At 47.8% G+C, this 26,672-nt stretch overlaps 1 protein-coding gene across 1 annotated transcript in view; it reads right to left on the bottom strand.

The window, feature by feature from the left end:
• Positions 1-18,218: 18,218 nt before the first annotated feature.
• SH3PXD2B (SH3 and PX domains 2B) overlaps positions 18,219-26,672 on the bottom strand; it is a 104,242-nt gene continuing 95,788 nt past the window's right edge. The window contains exon 13 of the mRNA XM_027034522.2: positions 18,219-24,487. Within this exon, the coding sequence (XP_026890323.2) occupies positions 22,943-24,487 (1,545 nt within the window). The 3' untranslated portion in view covers positions 18,219-22,942. The remainder of the gene's footprint in view (positions 24,488-26,672) is intronic.

Genomic DNA, 26,672 nt, shown 5'->3' with positions numbered 1-26,672 from the left:
CACAGCCAACTGCACAAATACAGGCTGAGATCACTGCTTGGGGCACATCCATCTGCCAACATCCCATTAGCCACGACAAGTCACATGGCCAAGCCCAAAGTCAGGGGGTGGAGAAGTCCATTCTGTCCCTAGTGAGAGAGACTGAAAACTCCCAGGCAAAAGGAGTGGATACAGGGAGGGTGAAAAATCAGAGCCAAAAATAATTTAACGTTCCACAGGTGGCCAACAGGAATACGTGGTTACTATTTAGAAAAATACTTGTTAAATCATAGCAAGCCAGGATGCTAATTGGTAGGGATGAAAATATTGCTTTTTCCTATGAGTTTGCCTCTGAGAAGGGCAATGTTGCAGCTAACAAGTAGCAAAGAGAGAGACCGATTGCTTCAGTCTGCTTTACTGACACCTCATGTCCACTTGTGGAGGCTTCCTCAGTTTAAATACCTGATTTTCATCTTTTCACCAAAGGAGGAAAGCTCGGAGATGACAAGGAAGAGATGTGCACAGTGGAATGGCACATTATTCATCTCTGTCTGGAAAGACAACTACTGGCCGTTTGTGCCAGAGTCTCTCTCCCAGTGTGGCAGGTGTGGGGCCTTTCAAGAGACCAAGTTCAGAAAGTGGCTTGTTAAGCAAATAATTCGAGCAGATGGAGTTGGATCTTCCTGAGGAAGTTTCTGTTACCTTATGCCCTTTCTTTCTCTCGTCTGCAAATAAGCAGATGTTCTTTTCTCTGGATACCTGTCCTAAATCCTGAAAAACAGAATATTCTGTCCCTTGGAAAATGCTGAAGAGACCCCACAAAGTCTTGCCCGCCAACCGTTTTCCAGACCCCGTATGGAACACTGTATTATGGCCAGACCACGGCCTTACTGTAACAGCTCAATGATTAGATTTTAGTCTGTGTAGGTTGTGCCTCCCCAGTATCCACTCAGCCTTCCTCCAGTAATAGTGCCCTGAATTCCCTTTGAAGACCCAATTCCTCCCACTCATGACTCAGTCCGTTTGGCTCTCATGGAGCCCATTCCATCCCCTACTGCAGCGTGGTTGTGACACCCAGACTTGAGCCAAATGGCGTATTCCAAACCCATGACTGGTTTAGGAGGGGCACATGAATCACTTTAGGAGACAGACGCTCAGAGTCAGATCCAGGACTTTTTTTGGCAAACAACCGTTTAGAAGAAAGAATCTCCTTTCTTCTGCCCGTGAATTTGGGATGAAGTAAACCTGGAGCTGCTTGGAGTCCCCGTTAAGGGAAAACTCGGGGCCACTTTCCAATGAGGGAGAGCCTACCCAAGAGGGACGCCAACATAGAGGGAAGTACAGCTGAGAAGGGAAGAAAAAAACTAAATCCTGAAAATCATCTGAGTTGGATCCAGGGATGCCGACATTTACTCCCTGGAACTTCCAGTTCCAGAAGTCAATGCACTTTAATTTTATTCCCTGTAAGTCTGTTTGAGTGGGGTTTCTCTTGCTTGAGGGCAGGAACAGGTTTTGTTGATCTTTGTCTCCCAAGCACCTGGAGCGATCCCTGGCACACTTGTGAAGAACCTTCCCTGTGCACCAAGTGAAAGGGCTTAGACTATGTTGGGCAGGTGAGGAGTAACGAAGGGCAAGCAAAGATACAAGAGACATTTTGTGTATCAGAGCTTTAGGTGGGTGGAGCTTGGTGCTTTTGCTATTTTCAAAAGCAAGCAGTGGTGCCCACAATGCCATTCCCTCACAGCCCCCTGGCTGAAACCACACACCCTCTAACGAGAGGACGGAGCATAACTGAGTTATATGCTTCTTCCGTAGGTATAGGAGGGGTAGGTTTTCTGTTTGGCTCCCCCCCCCCACCCCTGGAGGCCTCCCCGTCTCCTCATATGTGGATTGCTTCCAGAAGGAGACTTCTAGGTATCAGGTGGGCACACATTCAGAGCAGCATAAAGCACGCTTCATTCCGCTTGGTAACATCAAGCACTCGTTAAAGGAATACACGAGCTGTGGGTGATTAAAATCTAATTGAAATAGGCAGCCTGTGAATGGCTTCCAGAACCCAGGCAAGAGAACACTGTTAAATGTCTGCAAATTGGTGTGTTTTTTGTTTTTGTTTTTTAGTTTATTTATTTTGAGAGAGGGGGCTGGCAGAGGGAGAGAGAGACAATCCCAAGCAGGCTCTGTGCTGTCAGTGCAGAGCCCCATGGGGGGCTCGAGCCTACCACACCGGGATCATGACCTGAGCAGAAACCACCAAGAGTCGGTCGCTTAACTGACTGAGCCACCCAGGTGTCCCTGCAAATTGTTTTATGGTAAAGCGGCCATACTCCCTTCTCTTCCAGACAGTCCTATGGCAGAACGCACCTTCCTCTGTTTCCTGTTCTATCACATTCCTCACCTCTCAATTTCTTTTTTTTTTTAAACATTTATTTATTTTTGAGACAGAGAGAGAGAGACAGAGCATGAACAGGCGAGGGTCAGAGAGAGAGGGAGACACAGAATCTGAAACAGGCTCCAGGCTCTGAGCTGTCAGCACAGAGCCCGACGCGGGGCTCGAACTCACGGACCGCGAGATCATGACCTGAGCCGAAGTCAGACGCTGAACCGGCTGAGCCACCCAGGCGCCCCCTCACCTCTCAATTTCAACATGTATTATGTGATGGCTGTAAAGTTTGTATTCTCTTCTAGATGCGGACCTTGAACGTAGGAGCGGTCTTACTCACATTCATGTTCCCTGCTCTCCCGCCCCCCACACAGTGCCGATTTGAACTGAATTGGTGAAACTGGCTCTAAATAAGGCATCCAAAAAAAGTGAAGATCCACATACCGTCTGACTATGTATATTAGGACTCTTCGGTGACCATTGACAGAAACAACTCAAACTGACCTGACAAAAACAAAAATCCAATCATCCATTCACCTTCAGGTACAGCTAGATCCGGAGTCTCAAGCAGCGTCACCCAGACTTTTTCTCCACATCTTTTGGCGCTTTGCTTTGGGCGTCATTCTCCGGTAGGCGCGGCACCTGAGGTGACAAGCACGGTCACCCGCAACTAGAGGCTACAGTCGACCAGCTTTGCAAGCCTCTTCTCAAAATCTCTGCAAAAGTCAAGTCTCATTGGCTCGACTTAGGTCACGTGCCCATTACCGAGCCAGTTGTAGCCAGGAGACTGGGCTTTCCTGATTGGCCACATCTGGGTCACGTGCTTGTTCTTGGCACTGGTGAAGCCTGCCCCACCCACATCACGTGAATTGAGAGTAGGGGGGAAAAGTGGTTGGTTCCTTAAAGGAAGATGAGGGTGATACTACCCGGGGAAAGGAAAATAGATTGTGGGCAGCTAATAGTCGCAATGTCCACCCTATGCAAGCATTTGACAGTTCGTGTGTGTGTCTATGTGTGTGTGTGTGTGTGCGCGCGCACAGCACGCAGGTGTAATTGTATGGATTATAACAGGAATAACGGTAGCTACCATCAATTGAATGTTTATTTACTAGCACTGTTCTAATCACTTTACATCTATTAGCTCATTTAATCCTTACGCCAACCCTGTTATTATCTTCAACAGGCAAGAATTCAGGTCTAAACGAATTAATTACCATGCTCCATTGTCTCACATTAAGAAAACATTGGTCAGAAGCATTCTGGAGTACTATTTCGTTTCTTTCTTCCCCTCCCGCCACTCTACCGGCGAGGCTGATTCACACAGCAGACACAGAGGGCTGTCCGTCTCTTCCACCATGTACTCAGGAGACAGACAAAAGTAACAGGAGATCCCTGCCAGAGAGGATCCCAGTCTGGGGGGTGAGAGGGGAGGGAGACGGACACATAAACACAGGATTACCGTGCGGTGTGGTGTTATAGCAACATTCTCTGCAAAGAACTCTCCCTTTTCTTTCCTTCCACATAAAAGGTTTAAAAAACCTTACTATACTTCAGTAGTGTTTTGAAAAGAGGATCAAGGACTTTCAATTAAAAACAAAATTATTTCTACTATGTAACTCATTGAGTATTTTTAGATCCAGAAAAGGGTAATTACATGGGGGTCGTCCTGGTCAAACTTCACTTTGCAATCATGGAAATGTACATACGGGCCGCCAGCTGCCAGCTTCCACGGTGCGGTGTCTACCCTTTCACGTTTTTGACCTGGAGTCATTTATAGGTCGGTCTTTCCGGCTAGACTCTCCTTCTCTTGTTCATTTCTCTGTCTCCAGCTCCCAGCACCACGTCTGGCCCAGAGAAGGCCCCAGAAGTAGGCTGCTTGTTCCTGTATTCTCACGCGTGAACATGGAGCTTTCAGGACTGTCTACACAGCATCTAGGCTCAGCTACCGCGTGCCAAGGCAGTTTTTGCCCCTTGGAAGCCTCTCTGTTATGGAACCTCTGGGGTCAGAGAGGAGGTGTGTGAAGGAACTTCAGCAAGGACACACTGGATTCCTAACTGATGTGAATGGCAAGTGGACCACACACCCCAGGGTGTATTCTTGGCTGATGTCACCAACCCACTATCGGAGGGGAGGGGCAGATTTTGAAGGAGACATTGTTTGTTGTCCCTGTAGGCTGAAAGAAAGCAGTTTGCAAGGGGCTGCTTGCTCTCCTCCTTGTCCCCAGAGCCACTTGTTTAAAAAAAATTTTTTTTAATGTTTATTTATTTTTGAGAGAGGAAGAGGGACAAAGCACGAGTGGGGAAGGGGCAGAGAGAGAGGGAGATGTAGGATCTGAAGCAGGCTCCAGGCTCTACGCTGACAGCAGAAAGCCTGATGCTAGGCTCAAACTCATGAACCATGAGATCATGACCTGAGCAGAAGTCGGATGCTTAACCTACTGAGCCACCCATTCGGCCCTCACCAGAGCCACTTGTTAAGTTACCACTGGGCAGCTGTCTTTTCAGCCCACGTAGAAGGAATACTTCATTTGATGTTGGAACATCCAGCTTTCAATGATGAGTGACGAGCACAGAGGTGGGAGCCCTCATCCTGTTCATGGAGCTTGTGTATGTGTGTGGGTTCAAAAGGACAGGGGAGGGTGTGGTAGCACCTGAGTGTCCGACCTTGGTCTTGTCTGAGTCCCTAGTCCTGATTCTGAATATTTGAGGTACACGTTTGGCAAGTAGGGAGTTCCCCTCCCACCATCCCTACCCCAAACTTGTACCCCTTAGCTGAAAAATTACAAAGTATTTTCTTAAGGTGATTAAATACAGGCAGAAGTTAATGGAAGGTTTCCCCACCACGTGACCAGAAGAATTAAGAGTTTTAATTTTTTTTAATGTTTATTTATTTTTGGGACAGAGAGAGACAGATCATGAATGGGGGAGGGGCAGAGAGAGAGGGAGACACAGAATCAGAAGCAGGCTCCAGGCTCTGAGCCGTCAGCCCAGAGCCCAACACGGGGCTTGAACTCACGGACCGTGAGATCGTGACCTGAGCCGAAGTCGGACGCTTAACCGACTGAGCCACCCAGGCACCCCAGAATTAACAGTTTTAAAAAGCACGGGAGCACCTGGGTGGCTCAGTCAGTTAAATGTCTGACGGTTCGTAAGTTCGAGCCCCACATCACGCACCGTGCTGACGGTTCAGAGCCTGGAGCCTGCTTCTGATTCTGTGTCTCCCTCTCTCCCTCCCCTGCTCATGCTCTGTCTCTCTGTCTCTCTCAAAAATAAATAAACATTAAAAAAAAATTTTTTTTAAGTTTTACCAAGCAGGAGTTTCTCAGAAGCATTTGCTTTTGCACACAAGCTCTCTCTGCCCACACTTAGGGTACTATTGTGGGACCTTTTTCTGAGAATCTCTACAGCTCATCCTCTATGGGGCATCTGGTTTTGATTGATAATGAACCCAGTTAGAAGACTACACCTGGAAGGAGAGAGTCTCCTAATTGGTTTCGCCCTATTTGCCAGTGGCAGGAGTGATGAATCACTTAGTTTCTCAAACTTTACTGACTCAAGTTCCCTCAAGGGGCCTGGGGCCTGGCCCGGAGCAGTCCACCGAAGCCAAAATTTCTTTGAAGTCTGCAGTTTTATCTTAAAAGTGCAAATTTTATATTCTACTGCATAACCTATCCTTGTTTATTTCAACATGAAAATGTGTAAAATGACTTGCTGGTTAAATTGCTTAAACCTCGAATCCAAACTTTTTTTCCTATCACCAATTTTTGGGCAAGAACGAAATTCCAGGAGCAGCTTTGGGTGTCTTTTAATACACTGCTACTCTGTGCTCTTAGGGAGCCAGCCCCAGAGTGCAAGTAAAGCATTGGGTGATCCCAGCACTTTCCAAATGCCTTCCAGAACACACACAGAACTTCTTTACACCTTTTTCCGTGCGGGGCGTGTTCCCGGGAAGTGGAGAGGCTGGTGGCAGAAAGAGTGTCCAACTGGAGAGTGTCTGTGTGCTTGTCCCTAGGGGTTGGCGCAGTTAGGGGGAGGGTTAGAAAGACAGTATTTCTTGGGTATAAAACTTATCTAGAAGAATGTTTAAATTTTGCATTTTCATTTTGATGATTTTTAAACATTTTTTTAAATGTTTATTTATTATTGAGAGACAGAGAGAGACAGAGCATGAGCAGGGGAGGGGCAGAGAGAGTGGGAGACCCGGAATCCGAAGCAGGCTCCAGGCTCTGAGCTGTCAGCACAGAGCCCGATGAGGGTCTCAAATCCACGAACCATGAAATCATGACCTGAGCCGAAGTCGGACACCGAACCGGTGGAACCACCCAGGTGTCCTGAGAATTGTGCCCTTTTGAAAGCACAGGTCAGAGAATCAACTTGCTTTCTTTCCACGATGTGAGGATACCATCAGAAGACAGCCGTCTGTTACCCAGAAGAGGGCTTTCACTAGAACCTGAACCTGCTGGCACCATGACCTCAGATTTCCAGCCTCTAGGGCTGTGAGAAATAAATTTTGGTTGTTTCAAAGTCACCCGGTCTACGGTACTTTGTTAGAGGAGCCTGAACAAACTAAGACAATACCTAAGTGAAGTATTTGCACCAAATTAGGGCTAATGGCAGCACGATGTATCCTGCCTTACTGAAGGTTTTCCTAGCATTTCCATTGTAGAAAGAGGAATTGTCACCATGCACAGGGTATGTAGGTCAACCGACTGAAAAAACCTTGCTCCAATGTGCTTGGCTTCATCCAGTCATTGTGAGGGGAGGTACGGTTTTGCCAAAGCGGCATCAGCCCTTCTATATATTTTACCATAAAAAATAATCCAAAAAAGCAGCATTAATTTTCTTATTAACGGTAAGATAAACTCTATTGTTTTGTAGATGGGTGTTTAACTTCTAAAAGTGTTCATTTTTACATTTTTATACTAGCTCTCTTTACAAAGAGAACATGTTTGTGCCTGGTTTATGTTAGATAATGCTATAATGAAAAACCATTTCAGTCCAGACACCGAAAGTCTCTAAGACTTTTGTTATCTTTATTGTTTTATTTTATTTTTTGAGAGAGAGAGAGAGAGAGAGAGAGCACGCAAGGGACGGGCAGGGGAGAAAGAGAAAGAATCTTAAGCAGGCTCCAATGCCCAGTGCAGAGCCTGATGCGGGGTTCGATTCCACAACCCTGGGATCATGACCTAGGCTAATGCATCTGACTGAAATCAAGACTTGGACACTTAACCCACTGAACCACCCAGGTGCCCCAAGACTTTTGTTATCTTCAAAGTGAGTAGGTACAAAATCAAATTTGAAAAATCATTTTTTTAAATGTTTATTTTTGAGAGAGAGAGAGAGAGACAGACAGAGTACGAGCCAGGGAGAGGCAGAGAGAGAGAGGGAGACACAGAACCTGAAGCAGGCTCCAGGCTCTGAGCTGTCAACACATAGCCCAATGCGGGGCTTGAACTCACGGACCGTGAGAGCATGACCTCAGCCGAAGTCAGACACTTAACCGACTGAACCACCCAGGTGCCCTGAAAAATTATTAAAAAAAATTTTTTTAACGTTTATTTATTTTTGAGACAGAGAGAGACAGAGCATGAATGGGGGAGGGGCAGAGAGAGAGGGAGACACATAATCTGAAACAGGCTCCAGGCTCTGAGCGGTCAGCACAGAGCCCGACGCGGGGCTCGAACCCATGGACCATGAGATCATGACCTGAGCTGAAGTCAGACGCTTAACCGACTGAGCCACCCAGGCGCCCCTGAAAGATTATTTTTAAACATAAGAAGCTCCATGTCAAAAATGTGGCCCATGGCCACTCTTGCCAGTTTTACTCAACACAATATTGGAAGTCCTAGCCAGAACAATTAGGCAAGGGGAAAAAAAATAAGTCACATCCAAATTGCAAAGGCAGAATAAAACTGTCACTATTTTCATATGACATGATATTATGTCTGAAAAACTCTAAAGATACCACTTAAAAACTGTCAGAACTAATAAATGAATTCAGCCAAATTGCAAGGTACAAAATCAATATACAAAATCTGTTGTTTCTATACATTAATAATGAACTCTCAGATAAAGAAATTCCCCTTTTCAACTGCATCAAAAAGAATAAAGTGCCTAGAAATAAATTTCACCAAGGAGATGAAAGACCTGTATGAACCCTGAACACTATGACACCGATGAAAAAAACTGAAGAAGGCACAAATCAGTGGGAAGATATACTGTGTTCATGGACTGGAATAATTAATAGCGTTAACATGTGCATAGTAACCAAAGCAATTTACCGATTCAGTGCACTCCCTATCAAAATTCTGATGGAAATTGTTTCCCCCACAGAAACAGAACGAACAATCCTAAAATTTGTGTGGAACCACAAGAGGCTCCAAATAGCCAAAGCAACCTTGAGAAGAAGAAAAGAAGAACAAAGCCGGAGGCATCATGTTCCCTTTCAAACTATATTACAAAGCTATAATAATGAAAACAGTAGGGTATTGGTATAAAAACAGACACGTAGATCAATGGAACAGAATAGAGAGCCAAGAAACAGATCCACAGATATGGTCCATTAATTTACAACACAGGAGTCAGGAATATACAATAGGGAGAGCACAGTCTCTTCAATAAATGGTGCTGGGAAAACTGGACAGCCACATGCAAAAAATGAAACAGGACCACTATCTTATACCATACACAAAATTAATCCAAAATGGATTAAAGACTTGAATGTAAGACCTGAAACTATAAAATTCCTAGAAAAAAAAATAGGTGGTAGGTAAGCTCCATGATATTAGTCTTGCAATGAGTTTTTGGATTTGACACCAAGAACGAAGGCAACAAATCAAAAATAAACAAGTAGGACTACATCAAACTAAAAAGCTTCTACACAGCACAGGAAACCAGCAACAAAGTGAAAAGGCAACCTACCAATGGGAGAAACTATTTGCAAATCATATATCTGAAGGGGTTAAGATCCAAAATATGTAAAGACCTCATACAATTTAATAGCAAAAAACCACAATTTGATTGAAAAATGGGCAGAGTATCTGGTTAGACACTTTTTCAAAGAAGAGATACAGATGGCCAACAGGTACATGAAAAAGTACTCAACATCACTAATCATCAGGGAAATGCAAATCAAAACCATGATGAAATATCACTTTATACCTGTTAGAATGGCTGTTTTTAATTTTTTTTTCAACGTTTTTTTATTTATTTTTGGGACAGAGAGAGACAGAGCATGAACGGGGGAGGGGCAGAGAGAGAGAGAGAGACAGAATCGGAAACAGGCTCCAGGCTCCGAGCCATCAGCCCAGAGCCTGATGCGGGGCTCGAACTCACGGACCGCGAGATCGTGACCTGGCTGAAGTCGGACGCTTAACTGACTGCGCCACCCAGGCGCCCCGGGAATGGCTGTTTTTAAAAAGACAAGAGGTAACAAGTGTTAGCAAGGATATGGAGAAAAGGGAATCTTTATACACTTGTGGTGGGAATTTAAATTGGTACAGTCACTATGGACAAAGGTATGGTGGTTCTTCAGGAGCACCCGGGTGGCTCAGTTGGTTAAGTGTTTGACTTCGGCTCAGGTCATGATCTCATGATTTATGGGTTCGAGCCCGGCATCGTGCTCTGTGCTGACAGCTCAGAGTCTAGAGTCTGCTTCGGATTCGGTGTCTCCCTTTCTCTCTGCCCCACCCCTACTCATGCTCTGTCTCTGTCTCAAAAAGAAATAAACATTAAAAAAAGTTAAAAATAAAGATACTATATGATCCAGCAGTTCCACTTACGGGTATGTATTCAAAGGAAATGAAAACACTAGCTTGAACCCGTGTTCATCCCAGTTCACTGCAGCATTGTTTACAACAGCCAAGGCATGGAAGCAACCTAAGTGTCCATCAATAGATGAATAAAGAAAATGTGGCATATAAAGTAGTGGAATATTACTCAACCATAGAAAAGAAGGACATTTTGCCATTTGTGACAGCATAGATGGACCCTGACAGCATTATGCTAAGTGAAATAAGTCAGACAGAGGAAGATAAATACCATGTGATCTCACTTACCTGTGGAATCTAAAATAAACAACAGAACTCATAGATACGGAAAACAGGCAATTACCACAGGTGGGGAGCAGAGGGTGGGCAAGATGAGAGAAGGGGGTCAAAAGGAACACACTTCCAGTTGTAAAATAAATAAGTCACGGGGATGTAAGGTACAGCGTGATGACTATAGTTAATAGTACTGCATTGTACATTTCAGAGCTGCCAAAGGAGTAGACCTTAGATGGTTTTATCACAAGTAAAAAAAAATTTTTGTAACTATGTGTGGTAATGGATGCTAAGTAGATTGTGGTGATCATTTCACAATAATACAAATAGGCAACATTACGTTAAACACCTGAAACTGTTGTTTTATATCTCAGTAAAAAAATGTGGTCCAGAAATGAACAACGGACACGGTTGAAGGTGCAGCCACTGTGGAAAACAGTATGTCCGTTCCTTAAAAAAATCAAACATAGAATTACATAGGATCCAGCAGTGTCACTGCTGAATATATACCCAAAAGGACTGAAAGCAGGGACTGAACCAGATATTTGTATGCTCATGTACATTGCAGCATTATTCACAATAGCTGAAAGACGGAAGCAATCCAAGCATCCATCGACGGATGAATGAATAAACAAAACGTGCTACAAATATGGAATATTATTCGGCCTTAAAAAGGAAGGAAATTCTGTAAAATATTTTTTTTAATGTTTATTTTTGAGAGAGCACAAGCCGGGGAAGGGCAAAGAGAGAGGGAGACACAGAATCCGAAGCAGGCTCCAGGCTCCCAGCTGTCAGCACAGAGCCCAATGTGGGGCTTGAACTCACGAACTGCGAGATCGTGACCTGAGCTGAAGTCAGACGCTTAACCGACTGAGCCACCCAGGCGCCCCAAAAAAGGAAGGAAATTCTGACACTGCCACAATATAGATGAACTTTGAAGACATTATGTTGAGTGAAATAAACCAGCCACAGAAAGATATGATTCCACTTACGTGAGGTACCTGGAAGAGTCAAACTCAGAGGCAGAAAGCAGAATGGTGCTTAGCAGGGGGTGGGGAGAAGTGGATATCGGAGTTGGTGGTAAGGGGGACGGAGCTTCAGTTGGGGAAGATGAAAAAGTTCTGGAGATGGATGGTGGTGATTGTTATGCAACATAGTGATGTACTTAATGTCACTGACCTGTATGTACATTTAAAAATGGTAGACATGAGGGGCACCTGGGTGGCTCAGTCGGTTCAAGCGTCCGACTTCAGCTCAGGTCACAATCTCACGTTCTGTGAGTTTGAGCCCCGAGTCGGGCTCTGGGCTGACGGCTCAGAGCCTGGAGCCTGCTTCCGGTTCTGTGTCTCCCTCTCTCTCTGCCCCTCCCCCGTTCATGCTCTGTCTCTCTCTGTCTCAAAAATAAATAAACGTTTAAAAAAAATTAAAAAAATAAATAAAAATGGTAGACATGATAAACACTATGCTATGTGCATCTCACCATAATAAAAGGAATCCATAGTGACAGTAATTTAGCACATCCAGGTTCCTGGCAGCAAGGACATGGCCTGGCTCTCAGATCTCCTCCAAGAACACACAGGGCACAATTCCCAGGGCACACAGGGGCTATATGAGGTGTCTTGATCCTTCTAACAGGGACTTCCTTAACATTCTCCAAGTGAACATTCTTACGGTCCTAAAATAAACACAGGGAGAAAAGTCAGCAAAGTCTATAGTTCTTTCAAACTAAAGACCAAGTTGGCCTGGTTACTCTGCTGAAGATAGTAACTAACACACACGATCCAAGTCAGATTCCTCAGATGTATGCATTATGGGGCACAAATACAATTTAGTGCAGGGAAATGCTGAATAATGGTTACCTTCTAGGATCTACAGCAGAATTTTCCGAAGTCTATTCGGTGGCCGGGGGTATAGCTCAGGGGCAGAGCATCTGAATGCAAAGTATATTCTGTGGGATATTCTTAGATGTTACATGAAAAAGAGAATTCTATTATCAAATACATTTTGGAAATTCTGGATTAAACCAGGGTAAACAGCTTCCTTACCGCAGGATTCTCAGAGCCGTTAACGTGCTAGCGTGTCACACGGATCTCCAAGGAAAGAGGCTTGGAAGATACTCACACAAGTGTTTGCCAAATGGATTTGACCACATGATGCTTTTTCATGATCATGTGAGGGGCTGATGTTCTCACAAACACACTTTGGAAAACTTTCATTTAGAGAACAGTAATAAAATAGAAGATGAATATAGACTAGGCCAAGGGTCAGCAGTCTAGCCCTTGGGCCTAATCCTCCCAGCGGCATATTTTTTCAGAGCAAAGGATGGTTTTTACATGTTCAAATGGTTACATTTTAAATAGTTATGTAAGTTCTTGCATAACATTCTAGTTTTGACTCTTGCCTCCCAAAGCCTGAAATATTTACTATGTAACTCTTTGAGAAAAAGTGCTAACTCCTGTCCCAGGCGATGAAAATATCTGAAGACTGTTAATTCTTTTTACTTTTTCTAGAAACAATGATAATTATGATGCGTTATTAGAAGTGCCTGCTATGTGCTAGGCATACATTGTTTCCATTAATCTTCACAACTGTGTGAGATTATTGTCCCCATTTTACAGATAAGGATGCTAAGTATCAGAAAGACAAAGTGTGTTATCGGAGCCAGAATTCAAAACCAGGTCTGTTTAATCCCAAAGGCCATAATGGTCGCTTTGTCAGTGTTTTGCAAAGTGGGGTCCACACAGCCCAGGAGGTGGATGGGACAAGTCACTGGAGCGTAGCTGAATTCGAAACACTTGTTTTCTGCCTGTGTCTCCTGTGTTTTTCCTTCCTGTGTGTGTCGTCTACTACTCACACAGAAAACTTTACCTCTGACATTTCTGGTCACCAAATGTATGTTCCCCGCCCCAAGCAATTCCCTGCAACATCAGCTGGGTGTCCTATCACTTAACTTGATTTTAACACTACCTACCTGGAGACAGTATCAGATACCCCAGGTTAAGGGTTCAGTCCCACAAGACTGCCCCACCCCCACCTCAAATGCTAACTGTGTTAGGTCCCCAGGGTACCTACAACTTCTGTCTGATTTGTCTGCAAACTGGAGGTTCCCATGACCCCCTCCTCAGGTTTAATCAACTTGCTAGAGAGGCTCACAGAACTCAGGGAAACACTTACATTTACCAGTTTATTAAAGGATATGATGAAGGATATAAACGAACAGCCAGATGGAAGAGATCTACATAGTGAGGTCTGGTAGGGTCCTGAGTGCAGGAGCTTCTGTCCTTGTGGAATTAGGGTGCGTTACCCTCTGGGTGTGGATGTGTTTGCCGATTTTGAAGCTCTTGGAGCCCCATACTACTGGGATTTCTGTGGAGTCTTCATCTCGTAGGCACATTGATCATTAACCCCATTTTCAGCCCCTCTCCTCTCTCAAGAGAAAGGGGATGGGCTGAAAATGCCAAGTTTCTAATCACGGCTTGGTCTTTCTGGTGACCACTCCCCTTCCGGAGCCATCCAGGAGCTTACCCAGAAGAACCTTATTAGAACCAGAGCTATGCCTCCCACCTGGGAGATCACAAGGGTTTCAGGAGCTCTGTTTCGGGAACCTGGGATCAAAGACCAACTATTAGAACAAACATGTTCCCTGTACTCTTATCATTCAGGCAATTTACAAGGGTTTTAGGAGCTCTCTGTGGGAACTTGGGGCAGAGACCAATATAAATCTCTTATTATCTCACAGTAGTGAGAAACTATGTCTTTTAATTATATATATTTTTAGCTTATCCTTCACTTTCAATTTTACATACGTATTTTATTATAATATAAAAACTGCTATAACAAATCAGCTAAAATTAACTTCATCAGTAGCCAATAGGGTACTATTTAATGTTTATCTACTTTTGACAGAGAGAGGGAGGGAGTGGAGGATGGGCACAGAGACCGGGAGACAGAGAATCCCAAGCAGGCTCCATACGGTCAGTGCAAAGCCCGACATGGGGCTCTATCCCATGAACTGTGAGATCGTGACCTGAGCGGAAGCCAAGGATTGAACGCTTAACCAACTGAGCCACCCAAGGCGCCCCTATAGGTGGTTTTTTTTTTTAATTTTTTTTTTTAACGTTTATTTATTTTTGAGGCAGAGAGAGACAGAGCATGAACGGGGGAGGGGCAGAGAGAGAGGGAGACACAGAATCGGAAGCAGGCTCCAGGCTCTGAGCCATCAGCCCAGAGCCCGACGTGGGGCTCGAACTCACGGACCGTGAGATTGTGACCTGAGCTGAAGTCGGACGCTTAACCGACTGAGCCACCCAGGCGCCCCCCTATAGGTGGTTTTTAAGGAGGCTAACATATAACTTGCCTTTCTCCACACCTGAATTTAGAATTGAGGGAGACAGAAGGACCCGGGAATTGGAAAACAAAATGTCAGTTTTCTTCTTGAGACAGCCATGGGAGAATCTGGCTTAGGTGAGATGGGCAGCAGTCATGGGTTTCCTATGCCTGGGTCCTAGAATTAGACGTGCTCCTGGAAAAGCACAGGACTTCTTTTGTGGGGGCTCCTTTTACCACTAAGCCTCCCACTGTCTGGGGCCAGCTGGAAGGGGTGCTCCCCGAAGATATCTGACTCCACACAGGAGAGAAGGAGGAGTGTGCTATGCCCTACAGAACTCCTGCTACCCTAGATATCAATCATCTAGAGAATGTCCTCTTCTTGTCTAGGGAGAAAGAAAGCTGGAGTGTTGAGTGAAGCTTCTTTTTTTTTTTTTTTTTTTTAATTTTTAACGTTTATTTATTTTTGAGGGAGAGAGAGAGTGGGGGGGGAGGAGCAGAGAGAGAGCGAGACATGGAATCCGAAGCAGACCTCAGGCTCCGAGCTGTCAGCACAGAGTTCGGTGTGGGGCTTGAACTCACAAACAGTGAGATCATGATCTGAGCCGAAGCCGGATGCTTAACTGACTGAGCCACCCAGGCGCCCCTCTAGTGAAGCTCCCTTTAAGTGGAAGGGAATACCAAGCCTGGAGTGGAAGAATCTGCTACCTTAAAAGACAGTCCATGATATATTCATTTCATAAAACATATATAAATATATGCCACACACATGCTAAAATTTTTTATTGATTATACTCAGCGAAAACTGATGATGACTATTGTAAGCTACACTCTACACGTGTGGCCAATTTTCATGCAGTTAAAAGGAAGCCAGAGGACATAGTGAATTGTAGGATCTGGGCCCCGAGTCTTAAGAGGAGGTGAATCTAGACTTTATTAACTTGACTTAGAATGCTCTGAATACTGCTATTAACTTAAAGATCTCTAAAGGAGAATTTGGTTATGAGGGAGAACACAAACTGCATTCCTGGAGGCTATTTTCTGAACAGTTTCCTACCTGGGGCAATTTCACTGTGGAGAAGCCCATTCAGATTGCTTCAGGTTAGACCAATAGCCAATAAGAAACCTCCACGTTCACGAGCAGCTCCCCATTCAAGGAAGTATTTTGTACTGGTGATGCTGTGAATGTCAGCATTGAGGACTGGGTTGCGGTGCGGGGCAGAGTCACGGCTGGAGTCAGGGTGACGAATCAGCTAAAAATGGTGGTTCAGACAGAATTCAAGGGAGAGTTGAACTGCAAACTTTGACATTTTCCAGAGTTTATTGCATGAAACCAAGCTCCTGCTAGATGCCCTGTGAATGGTTTCACTGTCAAGTCCATTTGAGGGACCCACTATAAATAACCCCCTCTCAGCCGTTCACACTGCATGTTATTATATGAGGCTTTGAGACATCCTGTAATAAGGGAGCTATTTAACTTTACTTAACCCAGTGTTTCTCAAGTTTCCCCATCAGTGTCTTATTTCAGGATATCTATTAACATTTGTTCTGGAAAACACTTCGAAAAATGCTGAATGGAGGGATTACAAATTTGGAAGCTGCAATGGTTTATTAAATTCACGGGCTTTGGAGCTAGATATTGGACAGTTCATCCTCTTACTAGCTGTGACCACAGATAAACTTAATCTCTCAGACTATTAATTTCCATCCATAAAATAGGCATAGCAATTCCTACCCAGAAGAACGGTAGCGGAGGCTTAAGAGATAATATCTGTAAGGTGCCCAGCCAACAGCATGTTCTCAACAAAAGTTAGACCTTTGCCCTTAATTACAGAGTTAGGTTTAGGGAAGAGAAAGTATTCCTTGAACAAGATTTTGAATCCAGGAAATAGTTATAGCAGGATGAGATATGTGCTTTGATTAGCATGCGGGAGGGGGCATAGTATGGCATGAGAGAGTCAGCTTTAGGACGAGACAGCACGCACTAGCTATGTGAGACTTTGGTCCCATGCCTTCACATATAAAATGCGGACATCTACCTTCTAGAGCATTTTGAGGATGAAATCAAAGTGCATGTAGTGTATCCCACAGGACTGGACCATAGTAAATGCTCAGAAAAATGAGGGTGACATTGCTAATAATAGTGTATGAAGCACCATTTGCAACACTTAGACTACGCCAGGCAATGTGCTGAGTCTGGCCATTTCTCAAAAGCGGAGCATGCAGACCATTTCCTCACAATGTACTTTTAAAGGATGCATTTTCTTGCTGATTCTGACTTTCAGGGGGTGCAGCCCAGCGGGTGATTGGGAGGCATGGGTTGCAAGATGGTGAGGAATCACACCTGGACCAGATGGATACTAACTAGAGAAGTGATGGACGTTAAACACCTTGGATTCGGAGAAGAGTGGCCGCATGACCTGGGTCTTAGACACACAGCTTTACCATGACCCCTTAGAGGAAGGAAGGAGAGTGTGTGCAGGTGTGTGCGTGCAGGTGTTTTGTGCAAGCTGGGTCATGTTTGGCCTGGCACTTCTTAAACAGTATAAAGGGAATGGCGAACGTACCAGTTCCAACGGAGTCCTGAGGGCAATGGGGTAAGAACCCCCCCCCCCCCCCCGAGAGAGTCAGCCAGGTTTGGTTCCTGACCATGGTCCAATCCCATCCCGTCAGGGTCAGGTGCCCCTGCATGCCTGCTCCAGGAATCCCATGCCCTTACCACTTGTATTCTTACGAACAACCACAATTAGTTTGGAAGATTTGGGAGAAAATGCTCCCAAGGGGGGGAGGGGGCTGAAGCACATGATTTTTTTTTTTTTTTTAAATGGGAACAGAGACTAATACACAAAGGACCATTATCCTTAAGCAAGGTCCAGAAGGTAATTGCATTCTTTGAAATCTTTCATCCAAGGGAGGATGAATATCAAATGTAAATTTCCCCTTTTGATGTTTTCTGTTCAGGGACTCTGTTGGTTCTCTTCTTCTCTCCCTAGGAAGGTGGGTGGTGGTGTCATTTTGTTTAATGATTCACCTGAGGCCAAGGAGGCTGGGGGTAGGTTTGGCCTTGCCTGTGCCCTTGGGAAGGTGATAACGCGTCAGAAAATGCCCTCCCTCTCCCCAGAGCAGATGGCTTGGGCAGTCCCCACAGCCCAAGCGTGGCTGCCCCTCCCCTCCACCCCACACTCTTGCCCATGGGTAGGCAACACCAGCAAGAGGTTCAAGGCACCTTGGATGTGCTAAATTTTCCACCCTTAGGCACAGAGCTGAGGATATGTGGGAGATACCCAGTGAACACAAGGATGTTTTCCCTTAATTTCTGGACATTGTGATTCAAAGAATCAAGATGAACTAGGAGGCTGACAGAGAAGTCCCCCTCTTGGCCAAACAGCTCACAGGCTTCTGTTCTTTGATTCCCCAAACTCAAGCCCAAAATGCCAGGGCACGAAGCTATGTAATTCTTCTTTAGCCAAATAAAATTCGTAGACACTGCATCTTCACAACGAAGCTTGAAACCAGTCAAGCACTTTTTTATTAAAAAAAAAAAAAAAAGAAAAAAGTCTAATGGTATATAGTCTATACATGCTACAGCTAAGTGTTCACCACCCTCCCCCCCTCACATTACATATCCTCGTGTATTTGTGTGTGTGTGTTAAAAGGAAACAAAAACCACCACCAGAATTCGTCAGTTTGCCAAGAGGGTACGAGGAGTGCTGTGACATTCAGGGATCTCCAGTGTCACTCCATGAGCAGACAGGAGGCGGTGGGGCAGGGTGGTCAGAGCTCCCCTGTTCCTGGAGGGATGTGAGAAATGGCCTAGTTGTTGGTGGCGCTCGGAAGCAAGAAATGCGGGGATCACTAAGGTGACCATAGTTTATCATCTCCCCTGGACGAGTGAAAGGGGCACTATTAACAGCTACATGGGCACAGAGGCATAGACAGGCACGCACTGGGATAAAATACGGACACCTCAGCTGTGTTAGAATTGCTTATTGCTGTAACAAGCCTGGTGGAGGCACCTCCTTTTGTACGTTTATAGAAGACCTAGAAGTGAAGGCTACTGGCTGTAGCACTGGGTTTGGCCTCTTCAAGGATAACAGCAGTCGAGTCACTGAGAGGCCTAATTTGGAGGAGGGATGCAGACAGGAAGGAAGAGGGAAATGCTGAAGCGTGATGAGGGTGTGGATAGCTTGGCAGGGTAGCACCAGAAACCAGACATTACCCTACGAAGCTGGACGTTCAAGTCTGTGGGAAAGGGTCCTCAGCAGGTGGTCCATGAGCAGGTGAGGACCACGGAGCCTTCTGGGTTTTCGCTCTGCAGTGCTGGGACTGGTCTGCCTGGGACCCCGGCTGTGGTCCGTCTCAATGTCAGAACCTCAGCCAAGTTAGGAGCAATTCCTCCAGGCGAACAGAGGGCATCCTACACCCTCAGGCCTCAGTGTGAGCCAATTTCCCACTCCTCCAGGCCACAGAGTTTGACACTAGGTAATCTTTGGTCTATGGTGTGGTGTGGCTGGTTTGCAGCAGAAGCCTGGACAACCAAGGGGGAGGGATAGGACTGCAGTGCAGGGCTCAGGCTGTCCCATACCCACTGATGCAGTCCAAAGAGAAGGGCGAGACCTCCCAGGGAGCAGCCTGACCCAACACTTAAGAGACTTGGGCACAATGAAAGGATGGCAGCCAAGCCCCGGATGTTCCTGTTCCTGATGATGTCGAATTACCAGCTACTTGAAGGCAGGAGTGACTTCTTGATCCCACACAGTGCTTTGTACTTGATAGAGGCTGTAAAAATACTACACAGTGCGTCCCTCAGCCTAAGGACCATCCAGATCCTGGGGAGATATGGCACCTGCCCTTTCACGAGGCAAGTTTGTTTTCCTACGTTTCGCCTGGTAGTGGGATCCTCGGTGGGCTCAGAAATGTCTTAAGGCCAAGAACTTTGCCTAAGAGATTGGTTACATGGGAAGGCCTTGTGGTGGAGGCTTAAGATGATTGATTAATGGGAGCTCATGTGGGCTCCAGCAATTTTCAGCGGGGTAGGGCGTTAACAGTGGTCCAAGCGAGCGCCCAGCTCCCCCGTCTCAGCCTGGGACAGTGACATAAACCCACCAAATGGCAGAGATTTTTTTGCAAAGGCCTAGTCTGCCAAGTGGTGATCCTACAACTCAGATTTTCCAGAGAGTTGGTGGCACTGTAAGCTGTGGTTTGGTCGTAGGACATAGGCTGAAACAGTCATCACGAGGAACGAAGCAGGGGTGAGAAAAGAAAAGAAAACAAAACCCACCTCCGCCTGCCTTTGGCCTGTGGCCTACTGCTACGTGTGATCACGAGGTGAGGGGAGGAGAAACCGAAATTATGAGCGAGGGTGACCCGCTTCACGCACATTTCATTGCCATTGGCAGAGGAAAAGTCCCGGGACCTGGGGAGAGAGCACCCGTGGACGCGAGTCTCAACTCGATCACAACTTGAATGAAAACTGGGCACGTGGCTTCACCCTGTGAACCTCAACTTTCTCTCCACCGCTCAGGGCTGATCCTATGCCCTCACAGGGCTGTCGCGAGGGTTAAGTTAAAGGAAGGAGTTTAAGCACCAGTGACCTGCCCTGAGCGTGGCATGGGAGTTTTAACTGTGGTCTTGGGCATTTTTCTGTGGGCATCACCTCAGGGGAGTTTTGCATAGGCTTCACCAATTGCTCACAGAATGGTGGCCACCGGGCTGAATGCTGTAAACCTAAGTTCCCAAGCAAGGACAGCTAGGGAGAGCCACAGGGCCATCAAGACCCCCTACTTCCAGTTGCCTGAGGAAGGGCCCACCACTGTGGCAAACGGAGCCGGCCCGAGAGAGGAGTCCTCAGGCCCTAGACGTGTCCTGAGCAAATAACGGTGAACAGAGAGGAATGTGGTTTCAGTACCTTCGGTTCGCGTCAGAATAATACTAATAACAAAAAAGCAAATTCTTTCATTTGTAGGACCACTTCTGCCCACAGGGAGGTGGAACCAGTCTGTTCCCACCCAGCGGACCTTCGGGAGGAGGGAGCGGAGCCAAAGATAACCCCTTCAGTGGAATCAGCAAACAAAAGCCAGAGCTCTTAGAGCCGGGCTTGGAGCCACACGTATCCTGGTGTACCCAGTGCCTAGCACGTGGTAGGCACTCACAAAATACTTGGAAAGGTCAACGGAAGCAGAAGTGAATCAGCAAAAAAGAGACCGAGTTCTGTCTTTGGAAATGTAGTCAAATCCTGCATAACAGCTTCATAAAAGCTGTTTAAACCAAAGTGGGTCAAAAACTCTGAAAAGCATGCTACGGGCTCGCTCCCTTCCAAATGAGGGGATGTCAAAAATGTGGGTGGCCCTCTCCCGGCTCCCCCTTTCCCTGACTACTGTCCTTCCCCACGGTTCTGGGCAGAGGGCCAGGGGGCAAGTGGGCACCGCCAGAAGCACCCCGGGGCCCTGCCCAGGGTCCACGGACCGACTGAAGGAAGGAATAAAGACGCTACTGTGACTCAGGACGCTCCTTCTCCCATAGAAGCATCCAGAGCCCACGTGGCAGTGCGGGCAGCGGAGAGCAGAAGGGGGCTGTTTGCACAGAAGTCTTTGGCACTGCAGAGGGAGGGACAGCGGGCGTCCCTGGGAAAGCTGGCCCTGTGGTCCCCAAAGCATCACAGCAGACGATCACTGAATTGGAGATTGCCGAGCTGGATCCTCTTCTGCAGGGTAGGGTGGGTAGCTGTGCCTCCGTGAAGCATATCTGTCCAAATGGGTGGAAGTGAGATGACAGGGAGGGAGAGTGCATGCAAAAAAAAAAAAAAAAAAAAAAAGAAAGAAAGAAAGAAAGAAAGAAAAATTGCTCTGTGAATGCCAGAGAGGAGCAGGAAGCAGCAGCAGAGAGGGCCGGGAGGCGTCTGCCTGTGGAGATGCAGCTGCTGGCCCCTGAGCCAGCAGGGCCCCTCAAGGCTGGCATGTGAGACCATCTGAGCTCCCTTGGCTCCACGAGCTTTATCCCCCAGAGCGGGCAGCAGCACAGGAGGAGGAAACAGGGCCCTGTGGCAGCCGCCAGAGCCCTGGGCATCCCCGCGTTGCTGAGGAGTAGCTGTCCACGGTGTAGGGCAGCCTTCGGTGCAAGCTGTGATGGGTTGGAGGCGTGGTGGGTGTGGGAGCAGCTACTGGTGCCCACACCACGAGGAAGCCCTTGGCCACCTGCTCCTGACACTGTTAGCTTCTTCCTTTCCCCTGCCTGCTTAGCCTCTTACTGGGGGGAAGGGCACCGGCACCGAAGTCACACTAGCTCGATTCAAGTCCTCGTTCTTCTTCTGCCCAGCTTGTGTGCCCCTGGGCACACTGAGTCTGAGGTTCTTTGTCCGTAAAACAGGTATACTACAAGAGAGGGTTGATGTGAGGGTTAAAACATGAATGTAAAGTGCCAAGTACAGAGTCTGGCACCTACTAGCTACTCACAAGGGGCATGGATTGTGATTAGCTCCTTTCAAACCGACTTTGAGATTCTTGCTCTATGGAGACAAAGTGAAATGCCCCATGGTGGGGCGGGGATTCCTATTTAAAAAGCCCTGCTGTGGGAAAGTGAAGCGTGCTGGGGCTGGGACCATGCCCTCAGGATCAGTCAGGGTCCCAAGACAGAAGATGGGAGGCAGAATGGCTCAGCAGACCTTCAGGTCCACTCCTGGGACAGCTGCATCTGGTCAAACCTGAGAGGCTCCCGGGCCCCGAGCCTCGAGGAGGACATCTCCTTGGGATTGGCAATGGAGCCAACTTCCAGGGGATGGAGTTCTTTCTGGTACCAGGCATTTTGGAAACTGAGTAAATAAAGTCACTGGGATTTTAGAAACACGGAGAAGTTGGGGGCCAGCCATCACGTACTGGGTGGGGTGCCAGCAATGAGAGACCCTTTCTGCAGTTTCCAGATCATGGGTTCTGGTCTTGGAGGCGTCGGGAGAGTCACGGTCCCGCTGCTAGGTGGCCTACACAGGGTGGCAATGCCACCGGCCTTAAGGCAGGGATGCTGGCTTGGAGAGGAAGCAGGGGGTGTGGCCTCTGACCCTCTGAGCCTCCAGGGAATGCTGTGATGGGAGGGAAGAAACCACAGTACTCCGGAGCCTTCCTTCCTTTGAAGCTGCATGAAGGTTGATAAATTAAGAGGCATATTAAATATGTGGGTAAAGCCAGCAGGGATGCACGGGACCGCCACACAGGGAAGGAGGTGGCTACGGCTTCTTTCTGAGATAGTTGGAAGGAATCCACCCTTCCCAGGAAGGGGCCCCGCTCAGGACCTGGCAGAACCACCAGCCACTGCTGTTCTTTTCCCGGACCTCGAACACCGTCCCCTCCTGGAAGCTGCTGGTATCTTCGTCTCCTTCAAAGTTGGCCACAGCCACATATAAAGAGTCCTTCGGGCCATCCGCATTGGGGAAGGGGGTTGCGGCTACTTTCTCCCTGTTTTCTCCCATCTTGCCCGCCATCCGTGGTACCGGACCACCTTTGCCTCTCATGTCGTCTTGGCCACCTGAGGAATTGGAAAGGAAAGGTTTGGCTTTAGGAGGGACCAGCAGGGCCTGGCCTGGGGCAGGAGCTGTCTTGCCTTCGTTGGCTTCCCGTTGTGGTCCTCTGACCTCTGGGAGGGGCCTGGAGGATGAGGTGGTTTTCTTGGGGGGCGGTGGTCTGCGGGGCAGGACCACGGGTCTCTGCGGGGAAGCCTCCTGCAGTGGGGCGGGCACACTCTTAGGCACAGGATCTGCGGTCTTGGCTGGCCTCGGAGGGGCTCTGCAGGACATCTCCTTTGGGCTGAGCCCATCATGTTTGGCCGTCCTGTCCTGGGTGCGGCCAGGCCCGTCGCCTGGGAGGAAGCCCCGGCTGAAGGCTGCATCTTGGCCCCCAGCAGGCTGGTGGCCGCTCTCTCCATCTAGTAGGGGTTTCTCTTGGGACTTGGCAGGCCTCAGCTTGCTCCTGAGGTTGCAGATGTCTACTTGGTCTTCGCCCTGAGGTGGCTCTGTCCTGGGGGAAGGAGTTGGTTTGGGCCTAACCTGAGGTTTGGACTTCAAGAAGGGATTCTGGGGAACAACTTCCGGCTTCTCCTCTGGTGGCTCAGCTTTGGGTCTGGAGATGGGTCGGAGGTTGGGCTTCTTCACTTCCTTGGCCAAGACCTTGTGGCCACACTCCAGCCCCATCTCGTTTTTCAGCTGGAACAACTTGCTTTTGTCAGGTTTGGGCTCTGGTCTCCTGCTGTCTCGGGACGGGGGGGTGTGTTTGGCTGGAATCATGGGCAAAATCATGCCCGGAGGCTTGGGTGAGGAGCCCCGGAGCTGTTCCATCCTCTGCCGCCCCCTCTCCTGCAGCTCCCCTTCCGACTTGACGATGGATTCTTTCCGGGGAGGGAGGCTGGGCTTCTCCTCCAGGTCGGGGCTTGAGATCTCTTCGTAGCCTGCGCACGAGGACATGTCGGAAGACGCCTTCCTCAGGACCTCCTTGCCGCCCTTCCAGTCTTTGGACCACGGTATCCCGGAGTCCGCGGTACCATGTGGCGCGTCGGGCAGGGGCCGGGAGGGGCCGACGGCTTCACTGCCCGTGTTGTTCTCCACTGCTGCTGCGTCCCCCAGACGGAGCTGGGTCACCTCGTTGGGCAAGGGAGCCAGGAAGTTGGGTCTTGAGGCATTGCTTGTCTTCTTATACTTGTCAATGAAGGTGGCTGGGGCCCACCCTTCCTTATCTTCGATCTGAATGTACCACCAGCCACTCAAGTTCTTCTCGATCACCTGGAGGGAAAGACAGAGGAGAGCATTTAGTTGGGATGGTCTCAGGGCCAGTGGACTAGAACAGTCTGGGAGAACCCACATGTGACTGGATTCTGAAAGCAAGGACTTTTCACTCAGCAGATCCCCAGACAACGGCTGCAGTGGACCATCTATAGAGACCTTACTGTGGGTCAGAAACATCTTACATGGGGGTAGGTTTTGGTCTAATCTTGGATATCCCCCAAAGCAGTCCTGGAGACATGGACTTGGGTATAAGTAATTAATCTGAGAGGTGATTTCAGGAGGTGCAAGTGAGAAAGTGGGAAAAGAGAGCCAGTTAGGAGTATGTTATTGTTTCGGGCCACGGGGGCTTAATCTGCCAGGACCCTTTGAGACCATGCAGAACTCATCCCAACGTGGGGGGTGGGGACATTTATCTCCTGATTCCTAGTCCCTGCTCCCTCCCACCACCCCCAGGGCATTAATCCCCTGGCCTCTCTGGGTGGTGCCCTAATGGGGGTGTAGGAGATGGGAGGCTGTCATATTCAGGGACCTGTGTGCGGCTGCAGGAGGGTCGGGCTGCAGGACAGGCCACCGGCAGTGTCTGCTCCAATTCCACACTCAGCTCATCTTTAGACAGAGGGGAACCTCTGCTGATGCAGGTAAAAGAAACTTTTATCTCCTCTCCTTCTCCCTCTGGGACAGACACCCATAGGTGGAATCACCCATGGTGTTTAAGATCTTATGTTTCCTGTCTCCTTGTTGTTCAGTATCAGATGGATGTTGCATGTTATGGGCTGAAGTGTGCTCTCTCCAAATTCATAGGTTGAAGCCCCAGCTCCCATGTCTTAGAATGTGACTGCATGTGGAGATAGAACCTTTTAAGAGGTAATTAAGTTAAAATGAGGTCATATGGGTGGGCCTTGATCTAACATGACTGGTGTGCTTATAAGAGGAGACTAGGACACAGAACACACAGACTGAGGGACGACCACGTGTGAACACAGTTAAGAAAACAGCGGTCTCTAAGCCAAGGCGAGAGGCCTAGCGAGAGACCAAATCTGCTAACCCTTTGATCTTGGACTCTCAGCCTCCAAAACTGTGAGGAAATAAACCTCTGTTGTTTCAACCACCCAGCCTGTGACATTTCGTGGCAGCAGACTAAGCAAACCAATATTCTGCAGTTCCCTGGCAGGCCCCCTCCACAGGAGACCTGATTAATGCTTGCAACCGCTGTGTGAGATGGGGATTATCATCCCATTTTACAGATGCAGAACTGAGCCTCGGGACAACTGAGGGACTTGCAGAGGGTCTTGCGGGAAGTTAATGGAGGAGGCAGGAGCGAAAGGCAGGTGTGTGCGTTCCAGAGCTGGAGCCTTTACCACTACGCGACCATGGCCGCCGGGAAAGGGGACCCGTCTGGGGAGGAGCTGTATTCGAGGTGAGAAAGTGCTGGGGGCAGAGAGGGCCACGGGTGCAGTCCTGCCGCCGCACTCCTCCGCCCAGCCTAGCACAGGAGGCAGAGGCCGGGTTCTGAAGCCCGCTTTGTGGGTTCCAGTTCTGGCTCCACCTTTTATCGCCTGCGTGGCCCCGCACAAGCCGCATGCTTGAGATTCCACAGCGTGAGATGGAGGACGGTGGCGAGAACAAGAACACCCCTTACAGGATTTTCAGGAGGACTGCATAAGCGAATGCACACAGTGGCCCTTGGTCAATGCCGAAAGGTAAATGTTTCCTATTATTAAATTACAGTGGAGATCACTGACAAGGCAGGATGCATGTGACAAGTGTATATTTAACAAGCCCTGCTGGTCTCCCAGAAAGGGTATTGATACAGGCAAGCCCTTTGCGTGAGGGTGACCAGCATCTCCCTGACACCCAGTGGCTCTGGTAGTAATTAAAGGTGACTCTGGGCATACAAGTCACTGTCAGCACACCCACGAATTCAACCACTCCAAGTGTGTACATGAGAAAATGAAAACAGGACGATAATCGCGGTGAAATACATCAATGAGGATTTGCTAAGCTTACGCTCTATGCAAAGTCCTACGGCAGAAGCACTCAACATGTGTGTTCTTGATCACAACTTATGGGAGTTTTCATTTACCAGAGGGAGGCCGAGAGCTATCATGAATAAAAGCCAATGCCAAATCACAAGAATGAAGGGGAAGGAAAAAAGCCTGGGCTTTAACGCCAGAGACGCCTG

This window comes from Acinonyx jubatus, chromosome A1 (assembly GCF_027475565.1).
Source record: "Acinonyx jubatus isolate Ajub_Pintada_27869175 chromosome A1, VMU_Ajub_asm_v1.0, whole genome shotgun sequence".
Taxonomy (NCBI): Eukaryota; Metazoa; Chordata; class Mammalia; order Carnivora; family Felidae; genus Acinonyx; species Acinonyx jubatus.
The sequence above is the reverse complement of the archived record's forward strand: the minus strand, read 5'-3'. Positions and strand labels throughout refer to the sequence as shown.